The 21,449-nt window shown below is 49.5% G+C and overlaps 12 protein-coding genes across 12 annotated transcripts; 5 read left to right on the top strand and 7 right to left on the bottom strand.

Moving 5' to 3' along the window:
- The first annotated feature begins 329 nt into the window (after window positions 1-329).
- Window positions 330-689, top strand: ASPWEDRAFT_41491 (uncharacterized protein). Its single transcript, XM_040835574.1, has one exon. The coding sequence runs from the start codon at window positions 358-360 to the stop codon at window positions 607-609; it is 252 nt and encodes an 83-aa protein (XP_040687318.1). The 5' UTR covers window positions 330-357; the 3' UTR covers window positions 610-689.
- On the top strand, window positions 463-1,192 carry ASPWEDRAFT_538912 (uncharacterized protein). The gene has a single exon (XM_040837973.1). The coding sequence runs from the start codon at window positions 606-608 to the stop codon at window positions 1,128-1,130; it is 525 nt and encodes a 174-aa protein (XP_040687317.1). The 5' UTR covers window positions 463-605; the 3' UTR covers window positions 1,131-1,192.
- Window positions 1,020-2,511, bottom strand: ASPWEDRAFT_41490 (DUF4419 domain-containing protein). The gene has a single exon (XM_040835573.1). The coding sequence runs from the start codon at window positions 2,465-2,467 to the stop codon at window positions 1,256-1,258; it is 1,212 nt and encodes a 403-aa protein (XP_040687316.1). The 5' UTR covers window positions 2,468-2,511; the 3' UTR covers window positions 1,020-1,255.
- Window positions 2,512-2,862: 351 nt separating this feature from the next.
- Window positions 2,863-7,127, bottom strand: ASPWEDRAFT_60279 (uncharacterized protein; the record flags this gene model as incomplete). The annotated part of the gene is made up of 7 exons (XM_040838511.1): window positions 2,863-3,786; window positions 3,841-4,321; window positions 4,366-4,472; window positions 4,516-5,606; window positions 5,651-6,812; window positions 6,857-7,042; window positions 7,085-7,127. 7 exons carry the CDS (start codon window positions 7,125-7,127, stop codon window positions 2,972-2,974), a joined length of 3,885 nt encoding a protein of 1,294 aa, XP_040687315.1. The 3' UTR covers window positions 2,863-2,971.
- Window positions 7,128-7,979: 852 nt separating this feature from the next.
- ASPWEDRAFT_75570 (glutathione S-transferase family protein) lies at window positions 7,980-8,665 on the top strand (the record flags this gene model as incomplete). The annotated part of the gene is made up of 3 exons (XM_040839537.1): window positions 7,980-8,214; window positions 8,259-8,560; window positions 8,606-8,665. Coding segments are annotated over 3 exons (597 nt in total), but the record flags the coding sequence as incomplete, so codon positions are not given.
- On the bottom strand, window positions 8,606-10,434 carry ASPWEDRAFT_741562 (uncharacterized protein; the record flags this gene model as incomplete). The annotated part of the gene is made up of 5 exons (XM_040839446.1): window positions 8,606-9,109; window positions 9,159-9,711; window positions 9,756-10,064; window positions 10,110-10,264; window positions 10,309-10,434. 5 exons carry the CDS (start codon window positions 10,432-10,434, stop codon window positions 8,816-8,818), a joined length of 1,437 nt encoding a protein of 478 aa, XP_040687313.1. The 3' UTR covers window positions 8,606-8,815.
- A 207-nt stretch (window positions 10,435-10,641) lies between these two features.
- ASPWEDRAFT_156803 (uncharacterized protein) lies at window positions 10,642-12,364 on the top strand. The gene is made up of 5 exons (XM_040829716.1): window positions 10,642-10,855; window positions 10,899-11,111; window positions 11,165-11,250; window positions 11,294-11,512; window positions 11,557-12,364. Exons 1-5 carry the CDS (start codon window positions 10,783-10,785, stop codon window positions 12,106-12,108), a joined length of 1,143 nt encoding a protein of 380 aa, XP_040687312.1. The 5' UTR covers window positions 10,642-10,782; the 3' UTR covers window positions 12,109-12,364.
- Window positions 12,177-14,693, bottom strand: ASPWEDRAFT_173074 (uncharacterized protein; the record flags this gene model as incomplete). The annotated part of the gene is made up of 9 exons (XM_040831018.1): window positions 12,177-12,725; window positions 12,769-12,842; window positions 12,886-13,541; window positions 13,585-14,085; window positions 14,142-14,194; window positions 14,238-14,415; window positions 14,459-14,522; window positions 14,564-14,591; window positions 14,634-14,693. The coding sequence occupies 9 exons, from the start codon at window positions 14,691-14,693 to the stop codon at window positions 12,177-12,179; spliced, it is 2,163 nt and encodes a 720-aa protein (XP_040687311.1).
- Window positions 14,694-14,890: 197 nt separating this feature from the next.
- On the bottom strand, window positions 14,891-16,045 carry ASPWEDRAFT_173073 (uncharacterized protein; the record flags this gene model as incomplete). Its single annotated transcript, XM_040831017.1, has 3 exons — window positions 14,891-15,027; window positions 15,076-15,187; window positions 15,248-16,045. 3 exons carry the CDS (start codon window positions 16,043-16,045, stop codon window positions 14,891-14,893), a joined length of 1,047 nt encoding a protein of 348 aa, XP_040687310.1.
- Window positions 16,046-17,209: 1,164 nt separating this feature from the next.
- On the top strand, window positions 17,210-19,008 carry ASPWEDRAFT_52081 (uncharacterized protein; the record flags this gene model as incomplete). Its single annotated transcript, XM_040837697.1, has 5 exons — window positions 17,210-17,285; window positions 17,344-17,760; window positions 17,819-18,615; window positions 18,669-18,843; window positions 18,893-19,008. The coding sequence occupies 5 exons, from the start codon at window positions 17,210-17,212 to the stop codon at window positions 19,006-19,008; spliced, it is 1,581 nt and encodes a 526-aa protein (XP_040687309.1).
- A 56-nt stretch (window positions 19,009-19,064) lies between these two features.
- ASPWEDRAFT_52080 (uncharacterized protein) lies at window positions 19,065-19,815 on the bottom strand (the record flags this gene model as incomplete). The annotated part of the gene is made up of 2 exons (XM_040837696.1): window positions 19,065-19,670; window positions 19,702-19,815. 2 exons carry the CDS (start codon window positions 19,813-19,815, stop codon window positions 19,065-19,067), a joined length of 720 nt encoding a protein of 239 aa, XP_040687308.1.
- An 86-nt stretch (window positions 19,816-19,901) lies between these two features.
- Window positions 19,902-21,226, bottom strand: ASPWEDRAFT_741538 (uncharacterized protein; the record flags this gene model as incomplete). Its single annotated transcript, XM_040839445.1, has 5 exons — window positions 19,902-20,051; window positions 20,105-20,669; window positions 20,717-20,787; window positions 20,835-21,066; window positions 21,123-21,226. 5 exons carry the CDS (start codon window positions 21,224-21,226, stop codon window positions 19,902-19,904), a joined length of 1,122 nt encoding a protein of 373 aa, XP_040687307.1.
- Between the last annotated feature and the right edge of the window lie 223 nt (window positions 21,227-21,449).

Below are 21,449 nucleotides of genomic sequence, written 5' to 3'. Positions count from 1 at the left end.
TTCAAAGTATAAATCGCCGTCAACGCATGAGCCCTTGGTCTACCACCTTCTCATCTTCTCAAAATGCCCGCCTCTCTCAACGACCTTCCATTCGAACTCCTCGAATCAATCATTGAACTCGTCATTGTCCATTCTCAACCTCCACCCAAAAGTCCCTCTGAAAGCCCGAACCGCACCGCAGTCAAAGACAGAACCGGCCTAGCAAAGCCGTTTGGCCAACAAAATGTCAAATTCGAAAAACGAACCGACAAATGGATCTCCAATGGCCGCTCGCTGCTGCTGGCCAATCGACGCATCCACGATGTCACCAAATCAGTCATGGAGCGTGCGGGTGGACAGCATTATGAGCTGGACGTGATGGTGGTCGACGAACAGGAACTGTGGCCCACCTGGACGTATCTGTCTGCCCCAGCCCAGCACGTCGACAAGGTCCACGTCACGTTTCGCATCTTCGGCACGGCCAAGACGAGTCGGGAGCAGTGGGTGGCCGAGAGACGTAGCCGTGCTCCTGAGATCAGCTGTGCCTTTTACCATCTGCTGGAACGGTGCGTCAAGGCTGGCCCTCTGTCTGAACGTTCCGTCAGAAATGGCCGAAGAGTCGAGAGATGACTGTCAGACATCTTTCGATCCACGTCGGCGTCCCAGGCGAAGAAAGCCAGATGGCGCCTCCGAACATGCGCTTCCACCGCTGGTGCTATGCCTATCATTCCATTGAAGACGCTGATGAACCCGCACTATTTCTGCCGCAGCCATCCAACCATCTTCTGATGCGCCCTGAATGGCTGGGACACGTTATCGACAAATGTGTCAGAGGTGTCATCAGGGTGTCGCCTACTGCCCACCGATATGGTAAAGTTATATTCGAGCATGTCGGCCATCTTTCTATTGGATTCGATGCCGTCACCGAAGAGTATGGGCCAGGGGACCCGGAAAAGATTCAGTATCAACCGGAGATGTTCCTTCAGGTCTTGGAATATGCACCACATCGCAGGTCCTGGGGTTCTGCCCATGAAGAATGTGCTTTCTACCGGTGGAAAAGAGAGACTAGCGAGAAGAGAAAACTAGCTGGATTGCCGGTGATAATTGGGGGCAGCACGGGAGGGCTTCATGAGTTGATGCATGGTGAATGATATTGACGTTATGATCAAAGGATACATGTTTGAATTACGTACTTCACGATATATGCACTTGCGCTTTCATCGATTCAGAGCTCTCTAAATGGTTCGTCAGATTATGGATGTCTGTTGGTATCTATCTACACGGTATATACTACTTCTTCGGTCTGCAGCGCTGCCAGCTCAGCCTCAGACTTATTCTCATACATGAACCACCCAGAAACGGGCTTAATGGAATCAACCCCGGGTGTTTTTGTGCCCGTGAAACCGTATTCGTAATCCAGATCAACCTGCAGTACGGCTCCACTCGACTTGGCTTCAATGCCAATCAACCCAGCCAGCATGGTCGTCTTGTATTCGCGGCCATTGTCATTCACGTTGACGGGAACGTGGGCAAAGGCAGTCGGGATGTTGTCCGTGTCGACGCGGTGGAACAAAACACCATCCAGTTCGCATCCGGCGCTCTGAGCCTTGAAATCCTCCAGCGACACTGGCCCCGTTGGCTCCCGGTATAGGGGCACTCCCTCTTGGTTCCAGAAGCAGAATGCGGTAATCCAACCGGACAGATAGTGAGGACCGCTGCCACCGCTCTTGTGGACGGACTTGCTCCAGAAATCAATGGTTTCCTGCGATGTAGGATCGTCGAAAGAGGCAACAAAGCGAGTCAACACGGGGCGTAGAAGACTGGCGAACTGGGTTGGTTCCTTGCCAAAGGTAGGCAGCTTGTCCAGCTTGGCCACCAGGGCTTCCCAGTCCTTCTTTTCACCGAGCAGCGTGACGCTGGGGATGCCGCACATCAGCATCATGTTGTAGGAGAAGTATTTCTGCAGAGTGCCCATCAGCAGGACAGCCGCAACAACCTTGTCGGACTCGGTGGTGGTGGTGAAGTCGGGCATGATCCAGCTGCGCAGTTCTGGGTCGACAACATTCTCCTCAATCACTCTGGTCATTTCCACGGCGAGGGCGCCAAAGTTGGCAGTGTCGATCGTGCCGCCGGCAGACACTGACAGCTCTTTCTGGCCTTCATGAGCGACAAACAACGATCGCAGTTCTTCGGCGTGTGCGTTGATGTAAAAGTTGATCTGCGTCAGGATCGAGAACCAGACGTCTTCGGGGCGGACAGTGAGGTGGTGGTGGCCGCTATACGCATGCCACACGGCACGGACGAAGCCATTCTGCGAGGAGGAAAGGTGGCCGTCGAACTGGCTGGGGGAGATGGAATGTTGGATGATGCGCTTGCTCTTCCGGTGTTCTTCGGGGCAGGAGTTGGCGAAGAGCTGGTCGGCGCTGGAGGTTTTGTCGTCTCTCCATCGACGGGGCAGTTGGGAGGATGTGTTGAGCGTGACAGGCATGTTGATGGAGCTAGATAATGAAGATGGTTGATTGTGAAGCTGCAGAAGAATCTGCCAGTTCGGCTGTCTTTATAGCCTGGCTGCCGTGTTTGGAGACACCAAGTGGGGTGATCGGCACTTCAGCTCGTTTATTTTTCAGCTGAGATTCAGCTGAGATTCAGCCAAGTGGATATTCAGCAGTTGGTCTGGAATATTACTGGATATCGAGTCACAATAGTGGATGTGTTGTTGATTGTTGCGTCATGCACGATGCACTGCCCCTCAGGCTGAACTGTATGCATCCCAGTAAGTCTACAGTCAGTATTAGAAATGAAGGCTGATTTCATCCTGAATACAGCTGAAATAGAACTAAATGTAATAAAAAGAATACATTTAAATGGTATAATGTTGTAAAAGGCCTTTCTCACTATATTCTTTACTGAATAACTCTGTATTAATGCGAATGCCGGTTATCGTCAACACAGAGTCGAGTGTATGACTTCATATACATTAATTCTCTGTCTTCTACACCTGCTCAGCTAATGATCTCGCTGCCTCGACTGATCCATTCGCGATCGGCACAAACGACGGCCTCACTTTTGACTCATCCACCAGCTGTCCCTCGCTCTCCTTTCCGTATGCACCACCGCCAGGCGTCTCGATCACCAGCCGATCTCCAGGCAACACCGAGATGGAATTCTTGCCTCCAATCGAGATGGATGCGCCCGTCTTCTTCACCCATGTGTTCAATCCCCGTTTGCCGTCACCACCACCGGCCATTCCATACGGGCTGAAACTGCGTCGCTCGGAGAGAATGGATGCCATCATGGGGAGGCGGAATTCAACATCTCTGATCACTCCATTTCCACCACGGTGAGCACCACGTCCACCACTATTCGGGCGAATGCAGAATCGTCGCAGGACCACGGGGTATCGTCGTTCGAGAGACTCGGGGTCTGTGATGCGCGTGTTGGTCATGTTGGTGTGCACGCCGTCCGTGCCTGTCCATGTTCGACCAGCACCACTGCCCCCGGCGATGGTTTCATAGTATCCGAATCCGTCTTTGCCATCGCGACCAAAGGCAAAGTTGTTCATGCATCCTTGGCTGGCGGCGGATGTTCCTAGTGTTTTGAAGATGACATCCACGATTCTCTGGGAGGTCAAAACATTGCCAGCACAGACTGCGGCGGTGATGCTGGGCTTGAGCAGAGAACTGTCTGGCACGATTACCTGCACTGGTTTGATGCAGCCGTGATTCAGGGGGATATCAGATTCCACCATGCAGCGAAGGGCGAAGATGATGGCCGAATAGCAGATGGCTATCGGGGCATTCCAGTTGCCTATTCTGTTAGTAAAATGCGCAAAGTGTATAGAATATGTATAGATGTCCTCACCATAAACCTCAGCTCCAGTGCCAGTAAAGTCAAACACGGCCGATCCATCTTCAGCATTCAGAGTCACCTTTAGTTCAATCGGAGTGCCGTCGTCCATATGATCAACAGCCTTCAACTCGGTGCCTCCGAAGTGCGAAGACAGTCTCTTGAATAGATTCCGAATGGCAAGTTCTGCAGCACCTTGGATAGCACCCATGTATGTCTGAACCACGTCCATCGTGTATTCCTCAATCAACTGACGGATTAATCTGATGCCGCAGTGATTGGCAGCCACTTGTGCCTTGAGATCAGTCACATTATCCTGGTAGCAACGGGTACCACTGCAACCGGGATATTGAGCTGGCTCATCGCAGAGCATCCGAGTAAGTCCTTCATCGTCGAGAACGCCGTCCCTGACCAAGAGGAACGAGTTGAATAGAGCGCCTTCTTGCCAGAGTTCGCGAGAGGATGGAGGCATAGAGCCGGGTAGAATTCCACCGACCTAGTATGTCAGTATAGAATAGGCAGAATAGGTAGAGAACATACATCAGCATGATGGCCACGAGAAGCAGCCCAGAAGATGATCTCCTTTCCCTCTGAATCGAACACGGGAGTGATGACCGTCAAATCAGGCAGATGAGTGCCGCCATATTCTATCTTCATTAGACTGGATCTCTATCCATGGGATTGACATACCTGGAGAATTGGACAACAGAACATCGCCGTCTTTCAACTTTCCACTCCACGCTTTGATCTGCGACTTGACGGCAAATGCCATACTGCCAATCATGGCTGGAACATGAGGCGCATTGGCAACCAGTGATCCATCCGGCGTGAACAAAGCACAGCTGAAATCGAGTCTCTCTTTGATGTTTGCACTGACACTGACCTGCTGCAACATCCGGCCCATTTGCTCTGCGACGCCCATGAAGCGATGGCGGAAGATGGACAGCTGCACCGGGTCAATCGTGTCGGTGCTGACTGCATCTTTTTTCTTCATCGGACAGACATCCAAGATGACTGTTTCGGGCTGAATCAATGCAGACGAACCAAGGCCGATCAGGATGGTCTGTGTTTGATCGACGACCATAGCGGGACCTGCGATGGAACTGCCAAAAGGGAGCGATCCAAGAAGATACACGGGGGTATCGCTCCATCCAGAGGCGTCGAAGAAGACTGGCTTTGGCGACTCTGACTTGATGCCAATTTGATTCTGCAGTTTCTCTGGATGGGCAGGACTAGTGGATTCTTCATCAAAGGATCCCCTTCCAACTGCCCGAATTCGAAGACTGTCGACAAACACCTTTCTGTTTGTTGGAGTGAAGCCGAATTGCTGATGATGCGCTGTCACAAACGACTGTAATGCATCCTGGCCAGACTCGACAGCAACCATCAGCGTGGTCTCACTGCCATCATATCGCATGCTGAGATAGCGGTATGCATCGACGTTGAGAATGCCAGTCTCCGCCAGATGGTCCTTGGCCACTTGACTGAGATCATCCAGATCAGCCAGGATGGTATGCAGGGTCGAAGACTCGTAGATCTTTGCACAAGGCCTCTGCTCTTCATGGACCACGTCTGCCAGTCCAATTCCGTATGCAGATAGAATAGACGAATGCTTATGGATGAGGACCTTCTTTATGCCCAGAGCCTCTGCAATGGCACACGCATGCTGACCTCCTGCGCCTCCAAACGATGCCAGATTGTGTCTTGTTGTATCGTGTCCTCGCGCTTCGGTCAAGCTGCGAATGGGACCGCACATGGCAGAGTTGGCGACATCGATGAATCTGTTTGATTAGCCTATTCCTTTCTGAGGATAGATGAAGCATACCCATGAGCAACCTGCGCCCAGCTCAGTGACTTGCCTGTGTCCCGATTGATCGTCGCTGTCAATTCCTCAAACTTGGCAATGACAACGTCCCGATCCAGGGGTTCGTCTTCATTCGGCCCAAAGACAGACGGAAAATGTTCTGGAATGAGTCTTCCCAAGGCCAGGTTGGCATCTGTGACGGTCAACGGTCCCCCCTTTCGGTAGCAAGCTGGGCCAGGATGCGACGATGCACTTTCTGGGCCAACAGACATGAGGCCATCGCGCCAGGCGAGGATACTGCCACCACCGGCAGCGATGGTGTTGACATTCAGCTGTGGTGCTTGGATGGAGATGCCAGCGGTTGTAGTTTCAAAGATGTGATCCAGGTCGCCATCATAACGACTAACGTCTGTGCTGGTTCCGCCCATGTCGAATCCGATCAGAGGGACTTTGTTGCTCTCGTCATAGCATGTCTGGGCATATCCAACGACACCTCCAGCTGGACCAGAGAGAATGGAGCGAAGACCGGATAGCTGGTTGGCTGGGACGAGACCACCGTCGGATTGCATAAACTCGAGCTTCGTTCCCGTTTGTTCGATGCCCGGGAAGCTGGCCAGGAACTGCTGCAGATATCGCTCGATGGTGGGAGTCAGATAGCCGTCAATGACAGCCGAGTTGCCTCGAGGGACAATCTTGGATCGTTGCGATACAACGTGAGACAGAGAGACGTTGGTGATGCCGATCTTCTGTGCGATCTCTTTGATCTGCAGTTCATGTTCAGGGAAAATGTATGAATGCATCAGACAGACTGCGATGGAGCGATATCCAGCGTTGTAAATATTTTGCAGATACGCTTCTACCGACTGCAGATCAACTGGTTTGATGATCTGCACAGTCTCGCCTGATGTCCCTTGAACCTCCTGGACAAACCCTGGCGATGATAGATTGGTACTTCTCAGGTCTGAATCAGTGCAGTTGCGCAGTGTGACACGCTCATCCACCTCGAAGACATCCGCGTATAGCGATTCCGGTCTGCGAATGGCCAGATCGAACATGGCAGGCCGAGATTGATTGCCAATCTGCAGCAGATCTTTGAAGCCGGCTGTGATCAAGAGGGCAGTGCGCTCTCCTTTTCTTTCCAGCAGAGCATTTGTGGCGACCGTTGTGCCCATGCGGATCCATTCTACTCTTGTTAGAATTACTTCAACATATTGCAACAAAACATACCAATATCCTTTGTGTTTAATGGAGTCCCTCGTGGAATAGACTCTCCATAGTAAATCTCCAACACTCGACGGACAGCTTCGGTCGGTGCATCTGGATAGTTCTTCGTGTCGACTGAGAGGATCTTGACGACGATATCCTCTCGGCCAGGGACTTTGCAGATACAATCGGTAAAGGTGCCACCGCGGTCTATACACGTTAGCGTGGTCATTCAGTGGATGGTCTACTTACCGATGGAGATCCGAAGACCTTGAGGACGTGTTTCAGCTGGCATAATTATAGATACAGATGTTAGATTATGTTTGATAGATTAATGGATGGGTATCATCTGTATAAATACATGTCCGGAGTTGAGGGCCGAAGATTCGGGGTTGGTGGCCGATGGTGGAGGTGGAGGCGGGGTAGATAAGCTGATACCGATATGCCCACAGTGATATTCATTGGATAGAAGATAGATATCTTGGTTGGATCAGTGATACTTATGGCTGTTGTTATAGGGAGATAGGCTGAAGGTAAGAGTACACTGCTACTACAGGGGTATGTGAAGCTATTCGAGAATGGTCGTGTTGGTAACTTCCATGAAGTCATTCTATTCTATTAAATCTGTCTTGTCTACATTGAAAGATAAATAGAGCATATCCTCTTCAGAATAATACTTAGACTACTGCTGTCTGTTCAAGGTTCTCTTCTCTGATAGACGAGCAGACAGCATACGGTGACAATATGAATTCATGACAGCTGCATCAAAGCAGTCCATCAATATATCAATTCACCAGTACATCATCTCATTTTGAATACAGTCGTATATAGTTCAAGTATTTCCTTTGTACCAAATTCTTGTATAGAGTGAATTGTGATGCTCCATGTGTATAGCTTCACCTGCCGTTTTTGTCCACCCAAGATGCAGGTGGAGCTCCACCACATTTATTCCACCTTTCTTCCACTCCATCCACCTTCACTATCCAGACACCGAATTGTAAAACAATGAGTCAATTGTCCACAGATGGTGGATACACAATATTTAAGTGGACAGTCCACTTCATTCCCCCCCTGAATATATATATTTCCCACCAACCTTGTTCTGCTTCACGTCCATCAATCGTCATCACCATCCTCACTCACAATGTCTTTCGGAAAGCTCTACCACTACCCCAAAGCCCCTCGGGCCACCATGTGCCTCTACATCGCAGAACTCAACAAGCTGGATGTTGAACTGATCGAAGCATGGCCCATCAAAGTCGACAAGAGCAAGGGCGGCGTTGGCGCTGAATATCTGTCCAAATTCCCGACGGGAAAAGTGCCTGCGCTGGAGCGACCGGATGGATATACCGTGTATGAGTGCATTGCCGTGTCTCTATACCGTATGTATCTTATTCATCTATATAATCATTGCTAACAGTCGCAGTGGCAAAGCAGAACCCCTCGACTGGCCTGCTTGGCAAGACACTCGAAGATGAAGCCAAAATCATCCAATGGTCGTCGTTTGCCAATAGCGAATTGCTTCCTCCGATTATGGGCTGGATTAATCCGGTTATTGGCAAGGCACCTTCATCGCCGGAGATTCTGGCTGCTGCAGAAACAGCCAGCGATGCTTTGTGTGCTGTTGTCGAAAGGGCAATTCAAGAAGGCCGCAAGTTCCTGGTTGGCGACAGTCTGACCATGGCGGATCTGTTTGTGATTGCTGCTCTGGCCAGAGGATATCAATTTGTATGTTTCTTACTGTCTATGCTGGAGTATTCTAACAAAATGCAGGTGTTTAGCAAATCGTGGACGGAAAAACATCCCCAATTGCACGCATATTACTGGAATATCAAGTCGGACGATGTGTGGACCAAGGTGGATGGAAAGCCATATGTGCTGGATGAAGTTGGAGGAAAGCCTTTGTAGATTAATTTGGATTGATCTAATCGATAGAATACCGGAATAAAAGAACAATCAAACAGAAGCTAGCAGAGCAAAATACTACTTGGACATCTTGACAGAATCATCATCCTTCTTCAGAATATCCGGCCTCTCGACAATCTCACCATCGATGACCGGCATCTCCCCACGCTTCTGTCGGTCATGAAGCGCCATAATCCCCAGAACCAGCACTGCCTGTAAGATATTGTTGGCCATGACCCAGTACCAGCCGAATTCAAATCGAGGGGCTTTGGGAGTGGGAAAGGTGACGATGTTCAGACCAGCCAGCAGCGCCTGTCCAAAGGCATTCATGCTGGATATCGTCACGGCCCGTTCTTCGGCAGATTTGACGGTCTGTTATCGTTAGATGATGATGATGATGATAGTTGTATGGAGTACTGACCGCTTCCGAAGCCCAGCTCATAAAGAGCGGATTCAATGCACCTCCCAGACCAGCGACGTAGAAAGCAAAGAACTTGAGGCCGACGGGGATATACCAGACAGCCATGCAGATGGCCCCAAAGGTCATGCCGATGCAGAGAACGATAGAAGGAAGCCATCGCTTCCCAGAGACATCAGCCCAGTAGCAGAAGATGAGGGCAGCTACGATAGAGACCGCACTCTGGCCAGTGGGATACGTGTTGATGTCGCTTTCGGTGTAAATGTCGCTGTGGGCCTTGAGATAGAGACTGAATGGTTGGCCATTCGTGATCATCGCCTGGTTGAAGACGATATACAGCAGCACGAATGCGTACGGGCGCCAGGATTGAGCAATCTTCCCAAAGACCTCTTTGGTGAGACGCAGCTTGGGCGGCTCATTTCCATCGCTTTCCAGTCGTTGACGAGCGAGGCTGACTTCTTCGGCGGTAAGAATCAGACTGGGACGGGGGGAGTCAGGGCGAGCAGGGAAGGTAAAGGCACCGAAGATGGCGACGGGGATGGTGATGACGGCGCATCTGAGCTGTTAGAAATGAAGATATCGAGAGTAGAGAGAACATACATGATAAACAGCCATCGCCAACCAGCCAGACCCTGCTTTCCATTGAGGTTGGTATAGCACGCAGACTGGAAATAGCCAGCAAACATGGTGCCCAGCGGACCGGCAATGTAGAACAGAGAGAGACGACGCGAGACTTCCGATCGTTTATACCAGCAGCCAATGCAATAGATGACGCCAGGATAGGCGACACATTCAAAGACACCGCTGAAGAGCCGGATGAGGTAGACATGGCTGACATTGTCGACAAAGGCTGTGCAGAGAGTCAAGATGCCCCAGAGGACCTCGCAGGCAGGGATGAAGAGATTGGGTCTGTAGAGTTAGATGATGAATACAGACATAGAATGAGACACTCACGCCACTCGAGTGAGCAGGATGTTGGCCGGAATCATCATGGAACAGTATCCAGCCTGGAAGACACCGGTGGTATACTGCAGGTCGTTGCCCTGCATGCCCACGTCTTCTTTCATGCCGGTGACATAGGCATTCTGGAATGCTTGCAGATCGAGGAACTAGACAGTCAGACAGAGCTATTGATATAGATATAGATATATACCTTTGTGAAGAAGGTCAGACAGCCAAAGGTCAAGATGGTGATGTCCAGCTTGAACAACAGCTTCTTCTCCGCATGAGGAGTGTCTCGCTCATACCAGGCCCATTTATGATACCATTTGGAAGACATATTGACGATTTGATTGAGGTGGACTACTCTACGAATGGGGGTCTATTTATTACATGGCAAAGAGCGGATACAGAGATACGCCTATCACCGTTATCAACGAATAGCGGGGATTCCGGGATATACGAGGCGTTGTTTTAAACCTCACGATAACCACAAATGGCGGGGAGGAGCTCCACTCCGTCCACGTCGATTGTCCACTACATGCATGCATTGTCCACTGTCCACTATCACTCCACTTGGTATAGAATCTGGGGTACTGGAACTATACTTAAGATCGTAGACAGCATTATCACTATCATCATCATCATCAATAGCAACAACATCAACATCAACATCAACTGAATTACAATGTCATTTACTCCGTCCCACCCTCGTCCTGAACTGCCAGAGTTTATCCCGGCAACTCCAACCAAGCAAAAGTGTATGTTTCTAAGATATTTGAATGTTTTGTACTAACGATCTAGTGGACTGGATCGAATTGGTCAACATTGATCTGTCCAAATTCGACGATCCAACGACTCGCAAAGACCTGGCTCGAGAGTTGCTTCAGGCAGTCACTGAGCATGGCTTCTTGACAATCTCCAACCATGGCATCTTCAAGGAGCTGTATACCTCGCAGGTCAATCTGTCGAATGCAGTCATGACACTCTCACCGGATGAGAAGCTGCCATATGAGGGTATGTCTTATCTTCAATATCTTGAATATCTACAAGGATACTAACTAGCATAGCCACCCCCGAAGAAGATGCCCGTGGTCGATATGTCGGCTTCAAGCCATCGGGAGAACGAGGAATCAAAGGTGGCTTTCACAAGAGTGTAAGTCTCTCATCATAATCGATAGTAGATACTGACAGAACAGTTGGACCACTACAACATCCTCGTCCACGACCCCGAGAACCACAAACATCCTGCCGTGCTGGAGCCATACATGGAAGAGGTGGAGTATGTGATGCACTTCATCCGCAACAACATCCTGCGCAAGCTCCTTGTCCTGGTGGCGATGATTCTGGAAGTTCCTGAAGAGCGTGTCATTGAGACTCATGCTCTGGGAAAGGACTCTACTGAATACCTTCGCTATGTAAGTTGTTACCTATCGTTTCGGAATGTCAACTAACAGAATAGATGATCTACAATCCCCGCACCGAAGATGATAACGAAAAATATCGCGATCTCTATCTCGCCGGCCACACCGACTGGGGAACGTTCACCTTCCTCTTCGCGCAGCCCATCTCGGCCCTTCAGATTCTCGACAACCACGGCAACTGGAAATGGGTTCAATATCTCGAAGACTCCCTCGTTGTCAACGTTGGTGAAGCCCTGGAGCTGCTTACTGGAGGTCTCTTCAAGGCCACCATCCACCGCGTCGTCAAGCCGCCCGTCGACCAGGAGAGGGAGAAGCGAATTGGCGTCATCTACTTTTCCCGTCCGGATGATGACCAGATGCTGCAGCCGATCGAGTCGCCCCTTCTCCAGAGACTCAAGATCGACAAGCCACTGGACGAGACGGTGTACAACATGGCAGACTATCTGAATGCCCGCAAACATGGCTACAAGCGACTGGACTTTGACAATGACCGACCGCGGATGGAGGGAGTCCATGCGGATCCCTTCCATGGCAGATACATCGATCCGAAAGGCTTCAAGGCGCTGGGTGGATCTGCCGTTGCTGTTTGATATGATTATATGTTTGATAAGAATGGATATAGTTAGTTATGATTAATGCTGTTTTACGATAAATACAATTATCCCATCTCACTTCCCATCCACACTTGATCTCCCATTCCCAAGTCTGCCAGGCCTAACTCTGTTGCCAATTGTATATCCCCTTGAGGCATTGGAATCTGCGACGGTGAAGGCACCATCAACGGCAGCGAATGTGTAATTGAAAAGGTTCCCAGGCTCTCTTCGATGATGGCTGATTGCCATTTGCCCACTGGCCATGATTGACGATGGGCAAATGTCCTCGCAGCCCATTGCAGATAGTCTGTCTCATATGGCTCGAAACTGCCACTGTCATGTCCATCTGGTTTCTCGTTCTGAGTGCACGATCGGATACTGCGCAGGACATATTCAGCTGGTGAACACTGATAGATGCTGCTGGGAGGAGAATTCGATCGATCCTGCGACCGTGAATCACCGCTGGCTTTGCCCACCATCAGTCGGACGACTCGCCATCCGACCAGGCAGATTTTGAAGCCGAGAAAGGTGGTGAACGGATGCTCAGTATATTCGGAGAAACCGTTCGATGGACGGATGTCAATTTCAGGTATTGCTCGTTCGAGGTCATTCAACTGGATGTATGAGCATCAGCCGCGGAAGAGAGGAAGAACTTACAATTCGAAACACATCGCGATCTTCATAGATATCTCGGTTTTTCTTGATTCTCGGTCTTGCAAGATGTCCAGCCGCTATACAGTCAGCTGTGCTCAATCATTAAGATAGATGACGTACTGGCAATCGCCGCTGGCAAATTACTCTCGACTGTGCCAGTGACTAGCAGCGAGTCTGGATGGGTGAGGGTGATGGAGGTATAGTACCACATGATCCAGAAGGAATGCCACAGAGGGGCATGGCTGGTCGAGGTGGCTGTTTCCAGCGGCATCTCCGGTCTGTTGTATAGCTGCCCCCGAGGTGTGAGATCGAGGATATTCCGCAGGGCCTGTGCAATCTGGCCATATTGATTCTCCAGCAGAACAGACAGATGAGTCTGCGATCCCATCGGCCGTTCCAGCAGACAGTTGGCATGCGTCAGATCCCGACTCATCATCTGCAATTGCGTCACCAAGATCAGGGCTGTAAACGGAGAAGACCACAGCAGACGCAGACTGTTAGACATGCGCCGACTGCCATGCTGGAGGAGATATTGAGTGCTCTCGTAGAAAGTCCCCTGCGACGGTCGTCCACCTCTGAATCCACCCTCGTCGTCTTGATCGTTGAAGGAGGAGAATTGCTGATGGCGAAGAGCATCCCATTCTGCTGCAGTCGGAGCATCCCAGAGATCATCAGAGCATGGAAGATCGTATTTGATTTCGAGGGCCGACATCAACGGTCGCACGTTGCAGATGATGGCAAACTGCGAGTCAAGAAGATACAGGGAGTATATCGTCCTGCTTTATTAGCCCAGGTCGATAAGCGAGCAAAGAAACATACCGTTTTCGCAGTTCAGAATGGATAAAAGATCGCCATATCACATCCAACGGAGTCGAAGCATCGTCCATTAAATCAGAACGACCCAGATTCTCGTCCATCGAGTCGGTGTCACTGCGACTGAGCTGGCCATCGTGCGTCATTTGCAGTTCGCGAACAACATCAACCAGATTGCGATGGATGTTCTGCGCTTTCAAAAACAGCTGATCATCGCAGCAGTACATTCCAAATGTCTCCAGCAGCAGATATGCCGGTATAACCCATGGATCCTGAAATCGCGTTCGATCGTTCTTGACGTAAGTCTCCAACGCTTGAGATCCTGAATCGAATCGAGCACGGCTTTGGCCTATCTTCTCGCCAGCCACAGTATACAGAGCGCCAATGGCGGCGATGGCCTTTAATAACGGTTCAGGGCTGGTGGTTGGATCGAAACTGGGTTTGTGGATGACCGGAAGGGCCGAGTGGAAGTGGGTGAAGTATGCGTCGGAGCAGAGCGATTCTTTTCTATACAGATTCAGATTCAGATTCAGTATAGTTCAGGAATAGCGAGAGTGTCTTACGCGAAGGAGAATCCTTCAGCATCATTGCCCATTTCGAAGAGTGGCAGTGATATCTTGACAGTCAGCGGCATTCTGATTGCTTTATTATAAACTCACATTCGGAATAGCTTCATTCTGTGGGGGAAATCGATTATTCAATTCCAATGGCGATGTTCCTTCAACGTTGGGAAGAGGCAGCTGATTCTCGAGCGAATCCCATTGCAGAGCAGATACAGACGATTGCGATAATTCGGTTAATGGATGGCAGTTGCGAATATGGCGTTTGCGAAGGTCACTGTCGTTGTTAGTAGACGTCTCTTATCTATCATGCTTCGTACCTTCTCAGAAAACTGGCTGAACATTGGGGGCATTGGAAACTCGGTCCACTCGATTTTTTATGGTCTAACAATTAGAGAGATCCCACAGAGAAGAGGGAGACATACGGGTTTGTTCATGGCGTTTGAGATTCTCCTGCTGCTGTTAGCGGCGATAGCCAGTATGGGAAGCACATACTTGGCGAGTGAACACTTTGGCGCATGTTTTGCATTTGAACGGGCGAACAGTTCCGTTCATTTTGGATTAAATTAATACGAAAGAGAAAAGAGTTGTTCTTATCGTCTTATATCTATGCGAGATAGCCTTGGTTATCGACCGTTATTGCGGGGAAAGAGGGGAAGCTGTCCGTATCGAGGCAAGATCATTTGCTCTTCTTATCTTCGATCGTCTATCTTCTATCTCGCTATCTCCATTATAAATGGCACTTGGAACAATCAGAAACATTCCCGTGCTCCACCAACGTCGACTGGTTCTGGCTCTGCCTCGACCGTGGCACGTCGTTGGATGGATTCAACTCGAAGAAGCTCGTCGGCTTCAACGCTCATTGTCTCGACGGGCGTCACCGGGAAATCTATCTCGTTAGAATATATTTATTATTCAAAGATGGATAGGGACTCACCCTCTGGTAGTGTAACATGCGTCACGCCAAATGTATGCCACAACACCACATCTTCATTCGCGATCTGCTCCTGTCGCTGCACCCAAACCCCCAATCCCGTGTCTTCTCGACTCTGGTTTGTGAATTCTCAAGCCGCCCACAGCTCCTCGTCTTGGTATCTCGACACCCAAACAGGCTTCGTCGAGAATAGTCCTCGCCGGGAGTTGAACGTCTCGGGTCCCATCATGAGCATCTGGCTCGGCAAGGCGTGGAGTTTGTATCCGACCGGTTTGCCTGACACGGCATTGACATGGGCAGACTTGATGATGCGATATGTCCGTGATTTGGCCGTGTCAAGGTCATATCCTCCCGGTCGAGTTATTGGGGTCGTCTTGACCCGGAATGCGCATCCAAAGGGATCCAGATCGGGCTCATCTCGTACAGAGACGAGATCATCGTAGACTACCGAGTTTCGCACGCCGATGCCAAAGCATGAGTCGCCCAGTTCGAATGTCTGCTTGCGGTGGTAGGGAGAGCGAGGATCCCCGTAGGAAACCGTCATCTCACTCATCGAGACCCGGTAGAAGAGAGATCGGCCATCGTAGAAGATGTTATTCAGCACCGGCCCTTCACGAACCGTCCAACCCAGGTGGAATAACCACTCCTGCCAGGTGATCTGGTGGCCATCAATCCGGAACGAAGGGCCCTCGGGCTGTACGACCTGGAGAGGCTTGAGGTCCTTTCGAAAGTATCCCGTTCCAAGAAGGCTTTCGCTGTATTCAACGGGTTTAGCTGGTTCCCACGGCTGCGTGTCTGACTCCACGTCTGGCCCGGTGCCCAGGGGGAGCCGGTCGATCTGGATCAACTCGAGGGTGTTGGCGTCGAAGATGGGCGCAAACGGGGCGGGGAGGGAGTAGTGGTTGGCTTCGGGGGTCGCCGTTGAGGACGATGTACATCTAACACTGGTAGAGACGGCGTCGTTCTGCTGCATTGTCGGTGCCGAATGTTCACGGGTCGTTGATGATGGAAGCGCTGGCCAGTTAGTAATTGAGACGATGGCTTTATATATAGACCGTATTCCTTCGGAAGCTTAAGCTTTTCAACCTCTGCCTGAACAGCAGGATGTTCTTCGCATGTCTTGACCAAAATGATCCCTGATAACTAATAGTTACTATCCCGGCGACCTTTTAGGGTTTTTTATTCATCACAAGTCGGCAATTAATCATAATTCATGGCATTGGTAACACAGTCGTCAACACTGCAAGTACCGGAAGCCCTTGGGAAGATATATAGCTGGTTGGGTGAACTGCTCGCGCCTTGAACCCAGTGTTAATCATTTACCCACTCATTCAGCAGAGTTGAATACTACAGGGTGTTACAAATTATCATCCCTATTTGGCCAGCCGTAAGGTTTCTTGTTGGAGCGGTAAATGCGAGTCTTCCAGATCGATCTAGAACAGCGCTAATAAACAGATGCTTTAGTTCCTTCTCCATTGCGTTTGCCTGATTATCCATCAGGTCATTTTCCATCCCCTATCCCAGTTCCCAGGTCTTACTATCTATTCAGCCTTATACTTGCTCTATCTATATAAGAGTAAGATTACTAGAAATCTTATTGAAGATATAGTTAAGATTAGTGTGTCACATGAGCCAAATCTACTCATGAGGAATGAGTATGAATATAAGTAATAAGGTAAGGATAAGTCCTAAATCTCTACTTGTAGTATTATAAATATAGAGAATATGTCTATTCTATATAGAGGAAGGTTAAAAATATAATAAAATATAGTAGAAATACTAAGTTTAAGTCTTAAATTTCTACTTGACTTATAAAAGTCCTAAATCCCTACTTAAACTCCACTCATGTGACACACTACTGGCTACTATAGAACTTGAATATTAAGTTACTGAATGGGCAGCAGGATTAGGTGACATCTAAATGAGTATACATGGTGTATGAGAAATCGCTGCTAATGATTTGGCTGAAACAGAGGACTAGGCTTTGAGGAATGGATGTGAGGTTTGGAAATTGTACCAGAGAGATAGATCAATCCCCGACATTCCCGGGATCCCCGATAAGTTATTACACAAAATAGGAGAGAAATCTATACATCGAATTGGCCACATCTTCATCTTGCTGTTGATTCAAGGCAAAATGGGGCAAATATATCGTAATCCAATCAACCCTCATCCTGGTATTCCCCAGCTAGACCTCTTGACACTCTTGTTTGGTAAGATATTGTCTACAACTGCATTTATCTAAAGTTCATATATGCTAACTATTGGCAGAGTCAGAGCATAGTGCCTGTCAGGATGATGGAAAGATTCTCCATGCTGATGCTGCTGATCCTTCAAACAAGATAACCAGGTCCAGCCTACGTGATCTGACCGGGTGCATTGCCCATGGACTCCGCAGTCGTTATCATGTTGGACAGTACGGACCAGGTCGTGATGTTGTCACTCTCGTTACCAATGGCCAAATACTTGTTCCAGCGGTCTTCTTCGGCATCATTGCTGCTGGTGGAGTCTACTCTGCTGTCAGTCCTTCATCGACTGTGGCAGAGTTAGTGCGACAGATTAACATTGCCCGGAGCAGACTGATCGTCTGTGGAACTGAGCATAGGGAACTGGCATGTAGAGCAGCAAGGCTTTGTGGTATTGGGCTAGACCGGGTGCTTGTATTAGACTCTTCCACGAGTTCGAAAAGTGTCGAGGAAGATATCGATGCAATCGCAGCAGCAACTGGAGTGGGAGCGTATTACAGACCCGGACACGCTCAAGAACAACCTAATCATCATTATTTGGTCTTCTGGAACGACTGGTCTCCCCAAAGGTGTGATGATTTCCCACCGAAATCTTGTGACAGAGACATTTATTACTGCCTTGCCTGGTCGCGAGTGGGCTATGGGTGAAATTCAGAAGGGAACCTTTCGCCCAGTTGAGTTCCGCGCACTCGCCCACCTGCCTGCCAGCCACATTGCCGGCTTGTTTGGCAGCATGATCTCTCCATTCTATAGCGATGGGACAGTATTCTGGATGAGCAAGTACCACTGGAAGGAATTTACCACATATGTGAAGCAACACCAGATCACTGCGCTTTTCACCGTCCCGTCCGTCTATCTTCGAATCGCAAAGTCACGAGAAGCAGCCGATGCCTTCAGGTCTATAGTGGGAGCGTCAACTGGAGGGTCTGCAATGGACGGAAGGCTACAGGCTGCTGCCAGCTCTAAGCTTGGGAGGGGCACGGATGTCTACGTTGGACAGACATGGGGTATGAGCGAATCTACGGGTGGTATAACTGGAATGCGCCCAGGAGAAAGAGACGAAACAGGAAGCATTGGCCAACCCCTGCCCGGGGTTGAACTTAGAATTGTTGATGAAGATGATCATGACGTTGAGCCGGGCCAGCAGGGCGAGCTGCTGGTACGGAGCCCTACAGTGATGGATGGATATTTCGATAATCTAGAGGCAACTCGAGACGCCTTCCATGATGGCTGGCTCTGTACGGGAGATATTGGTGTATTCAAGAACGGCAGATTTTATATTGTCGATCGCAAGAAGGTGAGCATTCTACGGTACCTCTCCAGTGATAAACAGCTCTAACTCTGCAACAGGAACTGATCAAGTATAAAGGCTTGCAAATTGCCCCCGCTGAACTTGAAAATATCCTGTTCGCTCATCCTTGCGTCAAAGAAGCCGCAGTTGTCGGTGTTCCCTCTCCAGATGACCCTAGATCCGAATGGGCACGAGCGTATGTAGTGGCAAACCCCCGAAAGGTATCAGAGGAAGGTCTCAAGGGGTTTGTGAAGGCCAAGGTTGCGCATTACAAGCAGTTAAGGGGGGGGTGTTGTGTTTGTTTCTACAATCCCCAAGAACGGGGTTGGCAAATTCCTGCGAAAGGAGCTGAGAGACAGGGCAAAGATGGAGTTGGGAGGGAGGAGTGGAAAGCTGTGACATGTGCTTATCAGGTATTCATAATGAACTCTAGTTCGATGAGAAAGTTTCACTATCTACCATCCTAAGCCAAAGCCCTCGTCAGCAATATAAGTACCACTTAGCTCCTCCGCATTCCCTTCTGTCGCCGCACGCACAATAACTTTAGCACCATCGCTGGTATCTTTTCTGCCCTGACCTCCAGTGAATCTGGTGCGACACATGCCCGGAGCAACCGCAATGATGGCAATCTTTTCCTCTGCGAGGTTGACCGAGTGCGCAGCTGTAATCATGTTGAGCGCCGCCTTGCTGCTGCGGTAGTCTGGGGCAAACCACGCTTTGGCGTTGAAAGCATAATCCTTCTTGCCGGCCATGCTGATTAGGCCAAGTCCGGATGTCACATTGACGATGCGACGGTCAGCATAGCTTGATGATCGCAGTAGTGGCAAGAACGCATCGATGACAGCAACAACACCAAAGACGTTGACTTCGAAGATCTGGCGGTACTGTTCACGCACGGGAGCACCGGGCACCTCTCCGATGCCTGCATTGTTGATTAGGATGTCTAAATGTCCGAATTTCTCAGACACAATCTTGGCGGCATCAGCGATGGAAGCGTCGTTGGTAACATCAATGGTGATAGGGGTCAGGGACGACTGGTCGGTGGCGTCAGGAGTGAGTTCCTTGACGGCAGTCTCGGCCTTGGATAGAGACCGCGGCCCCGACAAGTACATGGAACTGGCCAGAGCTGGCGAGCTGGCGTGCAGTTGCAAATCCAAGGCCCTGGTTAGCGCCGGTGATGAGCACGAGAGCTTTGGAGACAGTCATGGTGTAGTATTGGAGATGTTTGAGGTTGATGAGGTGATGTCTGTTTGTATATATTATTTTTTATTGGGATAGATTCATGAAATGGTCTATTTAAGATAACCATCAACCCAGAACTCCTGATCTAGAGCGTGTATACTAATCCAGAACAAAGAACTTGATCCCGTTAAGCCCATTAACGCCGCGTTCCCGAGTATATCGCCGAGACAGGCTTCAATCCCGATGCCCGCGACAGGGATCTGAACATGGATTATGTTTCAAACAGTTTTATATATTAAACTTGGGTGCATACCTCAAGGCACAGCTTCTGCGTCATCGTCTGTGCAATGTTCTTCCCAAGACAGATGCGAGGTCCATATCCCCAGCTGAGAATGTACTTATCCATCTCTCTTGTGCGCTCTTCAATTTCAAGCCATCGATCAGGATTGAAGATAAACGCGTCTTCTCCAAAGACCTCTTTGTTGCGGTGTACAACATACGGATTAGCACCGATCTCAGTGCCCTCCGGGACATAGACACCATTGATCTCTATACCACCCTTGGACACCACGCGAGGCATTATGAATGGTATGGATGGAGAGTATCGGAGTGATTCTTTGATACAGGCAATGAAGTATGGGAGGTTTTGTGTTTGCTCGTATGTCACCACTCCCGCAGCCAGCTGACCGGATGATTCAAACTGCTGGATCTCTTGTCGAAGTCTAGAGTAGATGTGCTTGTTCTGAATGATATTGTTGATAAATGGACCGATGAATGCAGCACTGGTATCCGAGGCAGCTACCATGAGTACCAAAGCCTCGACCTTGATCCCCTCGGTGCTCATGTAGCCATCATCGGTGTTTTTGGCATTCATGATACTATTGAAGGTCAGCATTTGTCAAGCATCACGAAATGCCAATCATACTTGTCAAGAAAGTCACCGTGAGATTTGGCATGGCGATGGGCCAGTCGGTTTTTGAGCATGTTGTCGCGATACTATATGGGTTAGCTGTCAAACTTTGAAGTCAAGAACTATTCCATACCTGCATGATCTTACCAGTTCCTGATCCATCTCCAGGCGTAGGCATGAAATACCAGTCCGTCAACCAGGATTCCAGCAAAGGATTGACAATGTGAGGGAGTGCAGCGACGAGGCCAGCCATTGGCGCCATATCATGGAAGGCTTGGATGAGGCCTTCTACATCTTTTCCTTGTTCGACAAATCCAATGTTTTGGCCAAACGCCATGTGCGAAACCGTATCATAAGCAAACCATCTATTCCAATGTCAGAAGTTCCTTCTTTTAATATGAAAGAAAAAACAAATGCTTACTTGACCCATTGTGAAATGTCGATTCCTGCTCGCCTACAGCGAGACAGCTCATGCACCACAACCTGGAAGGGCACCCAATCATTCTTGGCCAATTGCGGTTCCATTTATGTATAAGGGAGGTATGTAAACGCTAATCCAGTATATACATAAGCTCAAGACCAGGTCACAGCAAAGCATAGCATACATAGAATGATTACCTAGCCGTTATCATTGGAGATCAAGTAGAAAGCGATATAGGTTTATGGCAAATCTGACAATCTGCCGTTTGTTAATATAAACCATGCGCTGTTGAGGTGTTTGGTTTATATGCAGGGCAGTCCCTTACAT

Source organism: Aspergillus wentii, assembly GCF_001890725.1.
Source record: "Aspergillus wentii DTO 134E9 unplaced genomic scaffold ASPWEscaffold_5, whole genome shotgun sequence".
Lineage (NCBI taxonomy): Eukaryota > Fungi > Ascomycota > Eurotiomycetes > Eurotiales > Aspergillaceae > Aspergillus > Aspergillus wentii.
Note: the sequence above shows the minus strand (reverse complement) of the source record. Positions and strands in the feature narration are given on the sequence as shown.